This window comes from Mchenga conophoros, linkage group LG23 (genome assembly GCF_057382185.1).
Source record: "Mchenga conophoros isolate Kocher_MC1m ecotype Shallow Benthic linkage group LG23, M_conophoros_male_GT1.1, whole genome shotgun sequence".
Classification (NCBI taxonomy): Eukaryota; Metazoa; Chordata; class Actinopteri; order Cichliformes; family Cichlidae; genus Mchenga; species Mchenga conophoros.
Genome location: NC_140547.1, coordinates 23,737,797 through 23,752,344, shown reverse-complemented (window position 1 = coordinate 23,752,344; position 14,548 = coordinate 23,737,797). Strand labels below are relative to the sequence as shown.

The window sequence follows — 14,548 nt, the reverse complement described above, 5'->3', positions numbered from 1 at the left end:
AAGGTCACCCAAAGTGGTGCAGGGAGGCGGCTCAGGTTTCCTGGTGGTTATATGAGCAAGAAATGGCTAGATATGGCTTACACACACACACACACACACACACACACACACACACACACACTACAACTGAAATTTAAAGACGTTAAGAGTGAGCACACACACAAAACCCCAACCTGTCGTGCCCTGATTAAGGTCATTTCTGTCAGTGATTAGACTCAGCCCAATCTGGTCTGACAGAGGCTTGTCCTTACAGGAGAAGCAGGCGAAACTTGATTCACATCTCACCTGCTGTGCTAATGCACTTTGTCAACCTTCATTCGGCCTGAGCCAAGAAACACCTATTCTGTGTCAAACAGGCAAATATGTTTTGCATGTTTATCTGAATCTGCCATTAATGTGAACCTGAATTACACGGGGCTTTAGGAAAAACTCTCGTGAAAACAATCAGTCCATTTCTACTACGTTCCTCTGGCTCATTACTGCTGGTAAAACAAATTCCACTTTTCGTGATCAAATCGAATCTGACTGAACAAGCAACCACAATGCATTAAGCTGAACTTTGGGGGGATCTCAGGTTACCAAGCTTGGACATCCCCAACATGCCAAGGCACTGATTTCCCTCTACATCTCGTCTACAGCCAGGATCTTCTGAGGCAGGAACTGGAATGTCCAAACACACAAACTCTTGAATTCCTTTCCATAAAAGACTGTTTTCACACTTAAAATTCTACAGAGTTCCTGCTTCTCCTCACTGCACTGAGGCTCGGGAGATGCTGAAAGGATGCAGAACTGAAACAGACCCTTTTAGCCTGCAGATTTTCAGATCACTATCTGTGACTGAGCACATATATTTAAGGCTGTAAAACGATATTAGAGTCCGTCAGGGAAGATCCCAGAATATGGTTTTGGCTTTCAGCTGTCATAACAAGGACATTGTTATTAATTTGAGTCACATAAAAGGCTTCCTTCAAACTACATTTTGCTGGTGAGAGGTGGTGGTGGTGCCTATAATGCCAAGTAGACGCTGGGCTACTCCCATCATAACGCATTGACAAATCGGTAATAGCCCGAAAAGGGGGGGGGGGGGGGAGATGGGGATAACTATAATAATCCACAATTATATTGCACTTATATTTACAGTTTTCCTTTTAAATATCCACTGCAGAAATAGGGGGATCCTTTCCTGCAGTGGATGGCTGCGAGCGGCGCCGGTTTCAGCACCATGCAGGCGTGGACCAGAACAAAAGGCGCAGGATGCAGCAGCGCAGAGAGCCTCGCAGGGACGCAGTGAGACGGTGACAAATGCCGCAAATTAATACCCAGGTTAACACATCTGCCTAACAGCATTTTAAATACAAGTCTCCACTGAAAAGCGACTTTAAAAGGCACGCATTTCAATCCGCCACACTCGCAGATATCCCCCATTCTCTCTAAGAATCACGCACATAACCATAATTAACACCATAACCACACACAGCAGCAGAGGATTAGTGGACAGCGACATTGATGTGCAGACTCTGACTTTTTGTCAAACTTTCCCAGCAGCCGGTGTCGCAATCCTACATCTTAAATTTGCGCATCCGCGCTGCTTTGCGCCATCGTAAAGTCTAATTTCCCCGCACATGACGAAGCAAAGCGATTTGGGTCTTACCTGGAGGTTCAGGCTGCTGAGCGGCACTAATGCCCTTGGATAGGAAGAGAGCTGTGGTGACAATGAGAGCGGTATGGGGCCCTGTGGCCCCTCCCCGTTGCAAATGAAGCTACCGTAAATGCAGAAGTCTGCGCGCAAGGAGGATTATGTGGCTTCAGTATGCGATGATGTAGAATCTGTGCAACATCTTTGTAGTGTAAAAACACAAAAATAAAGAAAACACAACGCAGCTCCTGTAAATACTGACACACGCACATATAGGTATAAAGGTTTGATGTCAGGTCATTGCTAAAGGGCTTTGAGTGATTTGATGCAAAGGGGTCAGCTCTCTGTCTGCAGTGGATGTGAGCGCGGAGCTGAAGCACCGGGGTGTGGCTGTTGCTGAGGGAAGATGGAGAAGAAAAAGGAGAGGCGGGGGTTAGACGAGTGGGGCTATGGGGGGAAATGGGAAGGAGGCAGAGGAGATGGACCAGTGAACACGAGAGCTGTGCAGTAGTATTGCTATACTAATACAGATACCAATAGGCTCAACTTACAAAGGCAGCTTATGTTGATCTCATAAAGCCCACGATTTATCTGACGAATAATCAGCGTTTAACGTAATCGAAACATCTATTTTAGACCTGGAACCTAAATGTGCCTGGCTATAAAGAACTTTGGGTCAACCTCTACTGTTTAAATGCGTTACAGGCTTTAAACGAAACAGTAAAAAAAACAGACTGACTGACAGTTAACACAAAAAGGTGGGGACATCTTTCATAATGAATGTTTGAGGTCTATTTTTTAGTTTTCAAAAACAATAACTTATTTAGAACAATTAAGCAGGATACATATTGAACTTGGAGGACAGAAACAAAGTATCCAGCGATACCAATTATTGGTACAGCATTACCCATATATTTGGATCAATTTGAGCCACCTCTAGTCAACAGCAGATACTCTCACAGTGCCCTCGAGGTGAGGCGTGATGGTCACAGACAATGACATGACTCCATATTTACAAATATACACAAGCTCTGAAACACTGATGCTCCAAAATTCTGAATAAATGTGCAGAAAACGTGGTCACCAGCAAGCCTAAGGTGCAAAAAAACCGAGCTTCAAACTTTGAAGGGATGCTTTGAATCATCAGGTCTAATTCAACAGCCTGCTTTTTTCCACTGCACTGTCATGGGCTCCTCCAGGTTTGAGCAGTCCTTTACTGCCACCTACTGATGGAAGTAAGTCAATGCACTGAAGATGCTGACGCTGCCATATTATTAAGCATAGTATATGCAGCATAAATCAGTGTGGCACTTAAAGCAGACATCTTTATTTTGATGTTTAACTAAAACAACCCATAACTGATGAATTAAGAATGCAAGTATGCACAAATCTGAGTTAATTATAATTAACACTTGCCAGTAATTCATAATTCATGTTTATGTAATGATGCAGACAGTTCCACCCCATTGATCTTAAACCTGCTACAGTCTGTGCTGTATGTAGAGAGACTTGCAGAGTGACATAACTTTCAATAAGCTGTCACTAGATGTTCCCTGAAGGTAACACATCAGGGAACCGTATCCGAAAGATGTTTCTGAAACTTCAGAGGATCTTCGAGAGGTAAAACACCTCCCTGCTTACCTGACCTGCCAGTCTTGAATTCTTAAACTTGGAACATGTGAAAATTTTGTCTTGATTGTAGCTTTTAAGACCTGAAATATATTTTCAGGCCTGAAAATTTCAAAAAGATATATCCTATTTTTAAGAAGTTACGAGGGCTCAAAAATGTTAAAAAAGCTAGGACTTTTTCCAAAAATCTGGGGGATTTTCCATGTACAGAATCTAAAATTGGCATTTAGAGGAGTCTCCCTTCTCAGTCACACTCCATGTCATTTATTTAATTACATTCATGACACTCACAAACAAGAGCTGAGAACCACTGGCACAAAGTTAGTGCTTCATGCACTTTGAATGGCAAATAAATCAATTTACAACAAGTGTCTAGTGTTAAACATTGTTCATGCCGCTTGTAAATTAACTAAGAGTGGCAGATTATGAAAGCAGGCATTTAAGTGCATATTAAAAAACACTGATTTTGAAAAAGAAAACCTCCTATAAGGGAAATTATGTCAGATATCTTTAATCTGATGCAGACTGGCCACATTATCAATGCTAAAACAAGGCATTGCTGACAAACTTAAAGAAAATTCTCTGTATTTCCTGTCATATGTGTACTGTAGCAATGCTGAATGCTAAAATTATTATTATTATGTCCAAAGATTCAACTCATGAGGTCAGTGTATGTCCATCCTTAATATTACATATACAGTCGTGTGAGTGCAGAAGCTCCGCCCACCTGCTGCTCAAAACTTCTCTTTAAAAGGGGCATAAAGGGGAATACAGTGGTTGAACATTTACAGTGTTCTTTTATTCCCTTTATCGATCTGAAAATTTCAAGTATAATTAAACCAGTGGACGTACTGGTGTTCACATTCACACTTCCACTGCACGGCTATCACAGCCGAAATAATTCACGTAACGATATGAGTGTAATACCTACAGAAAAAAAAACTAAACTGGAGATCTTTATTGACAGTTTTGTGGGTTTTGTTTTTTAAAAAAAAAAAAAAAAGGTTACAAAAAACGACAACCCAGTTTCACTTCTGGCTGACGATGGTACGGGCGATGAGCTCCTTCATGATCTCGTTGGTTCCTCCGTAGATAGGCTGAACTCGTGAGTCCACAAATGCCCTGAAAACGCAAACATGTTGATGAGCTGGAAAAAAACCCAAAACAATCAAAGCTCTCTGTTGCAATGTTTACGTGATACTAACTTGGCGATGGGGTATTCCCACATGTACCCCCAGCCTCCGTGGAGCTGCAGGCACTGAGTGGCCACTCTGTTCTGGAGGTCAGACGCCCTTCAGATAAGATGAAGTACATCAGCGCGTGACAACAACACAGCTTAGCCTTTAGATCATGAGGTGGTAAACTCCAAAAACTCACCAATACTTGGCCATGGAGGCCGTGGCAGGATCCAGGCTTTTCTCAGCATGGAGCTGAAGGCAGCTATCCAGGAAGGCTCGAACCACACAGATCTCGGTCTTTAGCTCTGCTAGCTTGTGCTGCACAGTCTGTGGAGCGCAAAGACAAAAAACAGATAGTATGATGACTGGGAGGATGATTTGATAAACTGGTCCTCTTTTAATAGGAACTCATCAGGACAGACTATATCCTTACATGAAATATCCTAAAAATATTCACCAAAAGAATTACTATAAAGACCTGAAGGTGAGCGACTGTTTTGCTGAAAGCCTTCCGCTGCATTACATAATTTCTGGTTTCCTCAAACATGAACTCACAGCTCGCTATGGCCATATCAGCAATCAGCAGACGCTCCTAGAGAAGGGAAAAGGTTGTTTGACGTCAAATGAACCCATGTGAGACGTTATATGCAGATGATGTGTACAAGCACGTGATAAAACATATTTAGGAGTGCCAAAGTACAAAGACGATGAGGCTAAAAATCCAAAGATACATGTCTGTAGGTTCAAGTTATGAATATAAAGATGTTTTAGGCATTTCATTTTGTAAAAATATGGGTACAGCCAGACTGGATCTCCACCCAGGTTCAAGGTACGGAGAGTTACTCCTTCAGTGGAGGCATTAAATGTTTCTGATATGAACATGCCATAAATGTTGTGTTCACCTGAGGGAGTTCATTCATCAGGTAATAGAAACCTTTGTTGAGTTCTCCTAAGAGGGCATCAGCTGGGAGGCGCACATCCTCGAAGAATAACTCAGCTGTGTCCTTTGAAAGAAGCAGAAACACAAGTGAGAGGATGTAATGAAGTATAAATCCTTAGTAGCACAAATGACAAAGTTCTGTTGTCACTTTTTAGCCTCATGCATTTGTATAAACTGTAATTTACAGTAAAGGTTTGAAATTTAAAGTGCTAAGAGAGTTATATGTGCAATCAAAATTGCCTTTGTTTCTTCAGCTGAACAATCAGAGCAGTCTGATCGTCCCACAGACACAAAAGCTGTTTCAGACAGATACTTCTTTTTGATTTTGAAACACTGAACCAGTTAAACCTACACTTGTAGACCACAAAAAATGATGTAGGGGCACTTCATATATTTCCATGACCCTGGTACCTGGGCTTTCAGGCCAATCTTCTCCAGCTTCCGCCCTTTGTGAAAGCCCTTCATGCCCTCCTCCACCAGGAACAGACTGATCCCGTGTGCTGCCGTCTTCGCCTCTCGGTTGGTCACGGTCACTACCACCACCAGATCTGCCATCCAACCATTTGTAATAAATACCTGAAGAGGTCAGATGGAGTAATATCTATACTGGACTTTAAATGTAATTGAGTGGATACTTTTGAAGTCTTGACTCAGTACCTTGTTGCCGTTGAGGATCCAGTCACTGCCATCCTTCTTGGCATACGTCCTCACACCCTGAAGGTCACTGGAAAAAAATAGAGGAGCTGAGTCGCTGAAGCTACCTGACATTATGTGTGCTGATTTCTTGATGTTACAATCTGTGATTGAGTCCTGACCTGCCTGCTCCTGGCTCAGTCATGGCGATGGCAGCGATACATTTCCCAGCGGTCATCTTTGGGATGAAGTGTTTGATCTGTTCCTTGCTGCCGTAGTTGACGATGTAGGGCATGACGATGTCAGAGTGCAGCGCAAAACCTGGGCCTGTGCAGTTGCAATACATTCTGTAGTGGTGCAGACAGCAGAGATGAGATGAAGGATGAAGAGATAGCTGACTATAAGATCTGGCAAATACACTGGTCATCATCACTAAAGCTACTTTCTTGTGATTGTTTTTTTAAAATGGTATTGAGCAACAGTTCTCCAAGCTTTCTGAAGTGGTAAAATCATACCTGGATAAAAAAAAAAACAACTGCAGCAATGGATCGATCACATGTCCTCACTTGGAAAAAGCTTAATTCTCTTTCTTGTGTTTTTAAAATCACATCTCAGCTGGAACTCATTGCTAAAATATTTCAGTCTCTCTGAATGTCGGTGAATAGCTTCAGATATAGAACGGTGGTTTGAAGGACAACTCACTGCTCCTCCCATGTGACAGCTGCAGAAAACAGGTCTCCTCCTATGCCACCATGCTCTTCTGCTGTCATTACTCCCAGCAGACCTTGCTCACCAGCCTTTTCCCACACCTCCCTGCTCACCTGACCTGCCTTCTCCCACCTGCAACAAAAAACAGTTGAAGTAAAGCTATTAAAGGCTTATTTTAATAATTCTTGGTAGGTCATCAAACTTCCACCTACTCTTTGTGGTAAGGCACTACTTCCTCTTGGAAGAAGCGCCGCACATTTTGTCTGAAGAGGTCATGGTCCTCATTGAAGATCCGACGGGTCCCGATGTCCATCAGGGATTTGGCGCTAGAGGTCTCAGGTCGGCCTGAGGATGCGGGCTGCCTGAACTCCTCAGACTTATTGTGCTGAAATCTGTGGGGACAGAAATTCAACCATCCGTCACTATACAGCCAGCAAGTGCCTGACCTGGGAGCTCCATGACAAATTAACTCACTCAGCGGTCAGTTTTTGAGGTGACTCGTGGGTAAAAAATGTGAAATCCTGCAAAATAATTAATTGATGCAAATCAATTGCTAAGTGTTAACATTATTCAAATATTTAAAAATATAGAGTGCACAAAAATGAGCGCTTAGCTTACTACAATATGGTTGTCTTATAGAGGTGGGAATCACCATACATCCCACGATATGATATTATCACAATATTTAACTCACGATACGATATTATTGCAATTTTTTAAAATATTTTGCGATATTCAGATTCTGTACATAAAGGTAAACGTTATCAATATTCATTTTATCTAATATCAAAGTCTCGCACTCAGTCTTTCTCTCATTTCAGTCAGTTTTATTGTTGACAAACTGAACGGTTTGTATTACAGTCTAGTCCAACTGAACTGAATGCAACCATCTGGTACAAGTATAGCTATTTATAAAGCGTAAATGTTCCGCTCACAGCTTTGAATGCATTTCTTTGCGCTGATATCGACAGATGCGGCTCCAGCTCACCAGAAACAGCTTTAACTGCGCATTTTTACCTCGCAGAAACTGCAGCGAGCGCCCGTCCTCTTCCAGACACATTTCTCAGTCCGAAAACACAAGTTCCGATTATTCTGTTCGCCAACATATTCGAATCAAAGTACGACTTCACAGGAAAAAGACGAAAAGATCGTTTGAGGGACACTAGATGCGTCACCGCGTCGTCTTCTTCTTCTACATTTTTATTGGCGGTTGGCAAACAACTGAAAGGTGCATTACCGCCACCAACTGGTATGGAGTGTGGGCTGGAACGTCGCTCAAAACAAACAACCCCCCAAATCCTTTCAAACAATTTCCCCTCTTTTAAAAACTGAAACAAGGTCTGATAACTTTTACTTCCAGATTCCTTTTGCAATAAATCAATAAGATCCAGCATCACTCGGTTCGTTTCACGGGTGCCTTTAAATGTGAACGCCTGAGAAGTATGGTTGTTATGTGAGGTGGGTCTCGCTTATGATTGAGTCCAAATAAAGCGGGAATTTGCTTTAAACTACGTTAATATCACAAATACAAACGATTTGTTTAGTCCATAAAATAGGGCTTACCAACTGTCCTCTTCTTTTTGCACTTGTTGACTTGTAAAAGCCTGTATGACATTTTTTATTTCACCATTCATTAACCGCACCGAGAAGACATCATTTAAATATGTTCACGTTTTCTTTAAGCAAACGGTATTATTAAAATTATTCATGACTGGGCCAAGTGTCCTCTTTTTTGGAAATCAAAATATGGTCACCCTACCATAAAAACACCAGCAGAATGAGACCGCTAACTTTTGTCTTCTAGTGATGGGTCGGTCGCGAACGAAATGGCTCTTAGAGCCGACTCTTTGACATGAACGACGCGAGCCGGCTCCTTATCGCCAGTAGTGATGTGTGGATCGATCCTGAAATATCAATTCCTCCGATACCAGTCATTTATGTTCTAGAATTGATCCTCACATTAAAATATCGATATTTTTAGTAATTTAGGGTTAATTTGTAGTTTATCATTAACAGCAACACAGTGGAAAGACCCAGAAAGAGAAATAAGAGTAATATTAAAACTAAGTAGCTGCCGCCATTGTTGGAAACTGGAATTGGCTCGGCTATGAATTCTGAGATATGGTTTTTCAATTTTGTTGTCCAGGTGGAAATTCGGGAGAATGGTGGCTCCGGGATTCTCCCGGAAAAATCAGCAGGGTTGGCATGTATGGTTGTGGCAACATCACTAACCTTGTCAAACACCTCAGAGTAAATCATATCACAGAATATGAGGCGCGTATGTTGAGATTAACTGAAGAGGAGGAGAGGGACAGGTGCTGCTAGGGCGAGACAGACGTTTGTCATGGAGTCCTTTAGTGCTGCAGGCAGGCAAGGTGTTCAAATAGACTTGAGGTTTTTTATTTCTATATGATGAACTCTGCATTATTAAGTGATAAGAACAAGTAATCTGATGTCCTGTAATCATTATGACGCTATAATTTGAGATACAATAAATAAAATACGTTTTTGTACAAAGTATCGTATTGGATCAGTATCGTCGATACCACCCTGAATATTACTTGGTATCGGATCGGAAAGGAAATCAGTGGCATCGCACATCACTAATCGCCAGCTGTGTTTTTTTGTTTTTGTTTTTCTCTCACCCTCTCTCTCGCACTTTTTTCCGCTTCATTCAGCATGTGAGCCTTGTGCTTTATGCTGGGAAGAGGGGGGGAGGGACGGTAGTTACACTCAGTAGCACAGGAACAGAGCAGGAGGGAGAGAAAGAGAGCCAGGGACAACAAGGTCACATTAGAAAGGTATAGTAATCATCCACAACTATTTTCAGTTGCAGATGATAAAGGATTCAGAAAGTTTATTCATGCAGGTCCATATGACAGAGAATATGCATCTTCTTTTTGTTTTCATATTTTAATTTATATTTAATTGTGTTGTGGTTTGCAGTGTTTTGTGTTGTTTCACTTTAAATTTGTAAAAGGAAAAAGCTGAAAATTTAAATAGTTAAAAGTTGAAATGTGAATAGTTGATTTTTGTATTATATGATTTATTTATTACATTTTATGTGGAGTGAATAAATAAAAGTATATTTACGGTGGCCTCTACAGACAAAGCACATACAAACTTCAAATCACGTACGAACCCTGAAGCACGTACAAACTCCAAAACACGTAAACACGTACAAACTCCGAAGCACATAAAAACTCAAAACACGTACAAAAGACAACAGAAGTGCTCCAGGATGGGCAGTGTTGAGCTTTTGTTACGTAGTGGCTACACAAGCCAGCAAGTACCAACGACCGGATTTGGTGTGTGGTAGTACCAGGTAAATGAACTTTTTTTTTTTTTAATTATTTGACTATATATGAATGCTTGTGTATAAATACACAAACAATACACATATGCTTTCATGCTTTCAATTGTGTAATTTAAGTGATCTAGGTAGCTCTGTTTTGGAAGTTCAGTACTTGCTAGAAATGTGTTTTGGAGTATGTATGTGCCTTTTGGAGTTTATACGTGTTTTCTCTCTAGGGGCCACCGCATATATTTATATATAAACATATATAAATAAAACCACTTTTTTTTTTTACATTAGTAATTCCTTTTGTGCATAATTTTATATTGTTGTTAATAATAAATTAATTAAAGCAACAAAACAACCTGAAGAGCCGGTTCTTTTTAGTGAGCCGAACTGAAAGAGCCGGTTCTCTAAAAAGAGCCGGAAATCCCATCACTATTGTCTTCTGTTGATTTGTTGCTCAGCATTTCCACCTATTGCTGGGGGTTATCCTATTGCGAACACACTCATTGCAGTAATTTAGAGTTTAAGGCAATTTTCTGACATTTATGGGCCAAAAAAAGCACGCCAACAGCAGATGGGTTTTAATTAAATAATTGCACGATTTTTTGTGTTATTTCAGAGTAACAAGGCGATTCACACTTTGTGCCCAACAAAAATGTTCCAGGCAAGCGCATCAGCTGCTTTAAGAAACCAAAGACAAACCAAATGATGGAAATCTGGTGGTTTATTTGTCTTTATTTGTTTATTGCATTCTTCCTGTCACATGGTGAAATATAATAAAGAGATAAAATAGCATCTCTAACACCAACTTCTCATTTAAACACTGTGAAAGATATGGAGTGATCTGTAAAGCACACAGGCAAAAATAGATCAGTTTAAGTTTAATATATCAAAATTTGGTTGACCTAGTTCAAACAGTCCCACAGTAACTGATAATAAAATGCATATAGTTTTCCAATGATAGAGCTTTAACATAATTTGGCTAGCTATATAGCTAGCTACATTTAATTGTTCAATCAGTCTTTTTTCACTGGACCCTAATCATCTGTTTTGAAACATTATTCCATAATTTTAACAAATATTATTTGAGCAGAATAATTTTTTTTTTTTAAATTTCTTAATTTTATGTTTATAGCTGCTTAAAGCTATTTTTCTCTCCTTTTTCATCTTTCAGACACACAAAACATAAACCAGATTACTTTAACATTTCTTGTGTGGTTACTTATTTTCTCATTTATTCTCTAACCAGTTCAGCTGGTTGATCTTTGTGACAAACATACCAAACAATGCTGTCAGGTAAACAAACTATGCAGAGCCAGCACTCGTCATTTTTATTTATCTTGGTCTTGGTCGTATTGTTGGACTAGTTAATGGGTATGCCCTCATTGTCATCTGTTGGGATTTTATTTTGAAAGGACATGTCGTGTCATTTTGCAGCGCATCTGTGAGAGTTTAATAAAGTCATGTTGGTGTGTGTATTCCTGTGAAAGCTGATGCCCCACATGTGTTTATTCCTCCGTTTACATCAATAACTAACTCTTATTATCAGGGACTAAAAGTAGTCCTGTTTTTGCCAGAATATAATTGGCGAGCCAGCCAGGGGAGCAGACAGCAATCCAGAAGCTGAGGACCTGGGGGGACTGGGAAGTTGCATATATGAGTGATAAGACACCAAAGAAAAATAAAAGTAAGGAAGAGCTGTTTCTGCTAATTTTTGTTGCATCTGGGTGAAATCAGGCTGGATCTCTACACACGTCAAAGGTACAGAGAGCTGGTCCTTCTGCAGAGGAGGCATTAAGTGTTACTGATATGAACATGCCATAGATATTGTGTTCACCTAAGGGAGTTCATTCATCAGGTAATAGAAATCTTTGTTGAGTTCTCCAAAGAGGGCATCAGCTGGGAGGCGCACATCCTCGAAGAATAACTCAGCTGTGTCCTTTGAAAGAACCAGAAACACAAGTGAGAGGATGTAATGAAATGAGCACGAAACGAACACTATTAAGCAGTAAACTAGTCAAAACTTAGTAAACTAGTAAACCTAGTAAACTAGTCATTACCACGACCTTATTCTATCCCTGATAAATAAAAAAAGATGCCAAGAAAACCATTCAGAGATGCAGATGAGGACCTGGGCTTTCAGGCCAATCTTCTCCAGCTTCCGCCCTTTGTGAAAGCCCTTTGGAGGAGGCCATGAAATAGAGGAGCTCAGTTGCTGAAGCTACCTGACATTATGTGTGCTGATTTCTTGATGTTATATTTGTGCTTTAGTCCTGACCTGCCTGCTCCTGGCTCAGTCATGGCGATGGCAGCGATACATTTCCCAGCGGTCATCTTTGGGATGAAGTGTTTGATCTGTTCCTTGCTGCCGTAGTTGACGATGTAGGGAATGACGATGTCAGAGTGCATCGCAAAACCTGGGCAGAGATGGACAGGAGGACGCTGCTAATAAAGTTACACAATTACACAGTGAATTCGCGTTATTCGCGTGTATTATTATATTTACAAAATACCACAGTTTTTGTCTTGGACGTATCATTTTATTTTTGTTGCATTTATCCGCGACACCTTAAATATATAGATAGATATAGATATAATCATACAAAGTAAAACTATTTCCCAAAACTGCGTAAATGTTCCGCTCACAGCTCTGAATGCATTTCTTCACACTGATATGGACAGATGCGTCTCCAGCTGACTAGAAACAACTTTAACAGCACATTTTTACCTCGCAGTAACCGCAGAGACATGCAAACATATTTCTTAGTCCGAAAATAGAAGATCAGATTATTCTGTTTGCCAACATCTTCGAATCAATTAGTCAGTGAATTATTAACAAATACAAATCAACAGTTTCGTCCATTAAAACAGTAGCAGAGTGAGACCTCCAACTCATCATTTATGGGTAGTTTTCTTCTTCTATTGAAGTGTAAGCAAGTGTGTTTGCACAGCATTTCCACCTATTGGTTGGAGTTACAAAACACTACCTGCAGAATTTATCATCTTAAAGGCAATTTTAAGCATAAAGTTTAGTAAAAAATTATAGGCCAAAAAAGTGTTGATGTATGTCTTTTGTCTGAGAAAACATAAAGCATAAAAAAGGCTCCTGCCAGTCATAACACAGTATGGAAGCTTTTTTTTTTTTTTTTTTTTTTTTTAATGTTTTTTAATTAAACCCAAATGCAAAAAACCAAAAACACTATCAGCAGCTTCATGTATGCACCTTTACTACTACATCACACCACACGGGGGCAGGACTTACACAGGTTAAAACTTGTCTTACTGCACTGAAACACAAGCACCAGAGGCACTGTACATCCTGAGGGATTGTTAACATTAGGAAACATCTAATGCACAGTCCAGAATGGAGATGTTTCATTCAATAATCACACACTTTTTTATGTTATTTCAGTTTAACTAGATGATTCACACTTTTTTGCCCAACAGAAAATGGTCCAGACAAGTGGGCTGGTTTAAGAAACCAAAAACAAACAAGTGAAATCTGGTGGTTTATTGAGCTTTATTGATCTTCTGCAGTACCAGTATGTTCTCAGTATGCTCTTTGACATTAAAAAGGAAAATTGTTGCTGGATAACTGAGAACCTTCACAGACAAAATTGTTACTGTTTCAAAACGACTCAGGTATACCTTCCTCTTAAAAAGTGGAGAAAATCTCATTCAGCTCTCATGAAGTTTCATTTTACAGTCACTGGAAAGATCTTTCAGTGAATGTACAACAACTACATATTAGGACAAGTTTACAATGTAAATTGTTCCATTTTTCCTGTCACATGGTGCAATATAGAGAGATAGAAAAGAACATTTACTCTTTGACTCAAATTAGGCTGATGTCATAGGCACATACAAACAAATATTAATGATCATTCTGTTATAGCATGAATATTGAAAAATAAATCAACAATAATTTTTACTCTAATAAAGAAAAAAATATTTTTAGTGGGGCAAAAGTCAACAATGGCTGAATGGCTTCTTATTTAAATACTGCAAATTATATGTAGCGATCTTTAAAATGCATCGGCAAAAACAGAGCACTTTAACTTTAATATATCAAAATTTGGTTGATCTCTTTTGGGGGAGCATTTGGTGTTTCTGTTCTTTTGTGAGTAATTTATTCAGTTTTACACACACACACACACACACACACACACACACACACACACACACACACACACACACAATGTTATGGTTCATTTTTTCCCCCCACTTTGTTTTTTTCTCTCCCTTTGTATGATTTTTAATGTTTTATGTCCACTTTTAGTGTTGGATCTACATGGACTCTCTATGGTTTTTCGTGCTGGCTGGATCCTTTGAACGTAAAAACAAATGAAGGAACCACTTTGGATCAAATCCAGCTGAAGTCTCAGTTTTAACTGTTACAGTCCATAACCGTTACTTTCTGTGTAACATTCATTTGAATATTAAATAAATTGTATGAATATCTTTCAATATGTAGATATCTAGGAATATCTTATTTTTAGAGAGAACCAATATGACAGAAATAT

At 39.8% G+C, this 14,548-nt stretch overlaps 2 protein-coding genes across 4 annotated transcripts in view; both read right to left on the bottom strand.

Annotated features, from left to right (window-relative positions):
• The window catches only part of LOC146547262 (uncharacterized), a 78,952-nt gene extending 77,204 nt beyond the window's left edge, over positions 1 to 1,748 (bottom strand). For all 3 annotated transcript variants that reach the window (XM_085265926.1, XM_085265924.1, XM_085265925.1), the window contains exon 1: positions 1,652 to 1,748. The gene's annotated coding sequence lies outside the window, so the exon portion shown is untranslated. The remainder of the gene's footprint in view (positions 1 to 1,651) is intronic.
• Positions 1,749 to 3,506: 1,758 nt separating this feature from the next.
• Positions 3,507 to 7,953, bottom strand: acadl (acyl-CoA dehydrogenase long chain). Its single transcript, XM_085265468.1, has 11 exons — positions 7,742 to 7,953; positions 6,937 to 7,116; positions 6,719 to 6,856; positions 6,199 to 6,363; positions 6,041 to 6,107; positions 5,795 to 5,959; positions 5,346 to 5,447; positions 4,922 to 5,035; positions 4,643 to 4,770; positions 4,471 to 4,557; positions 3,507 to 4,387 (listed from the first exon to the last, which is right to left on the bottom strand). Exons 1-11 carry the CDS (start codon positions 7,828 to 7,830, stop codon positions 4,294 to 4,296), a joined length of 1,329 nt encoding a protein of 442 aa, XP_085121594.1. The 5' UTR covers positions 7,831 to 7,953; the 3' UTR covers positions 3,507 to 4,293.
• Positions 7,954 to 14,548: the final 6,595 nt, after the last annotated feature.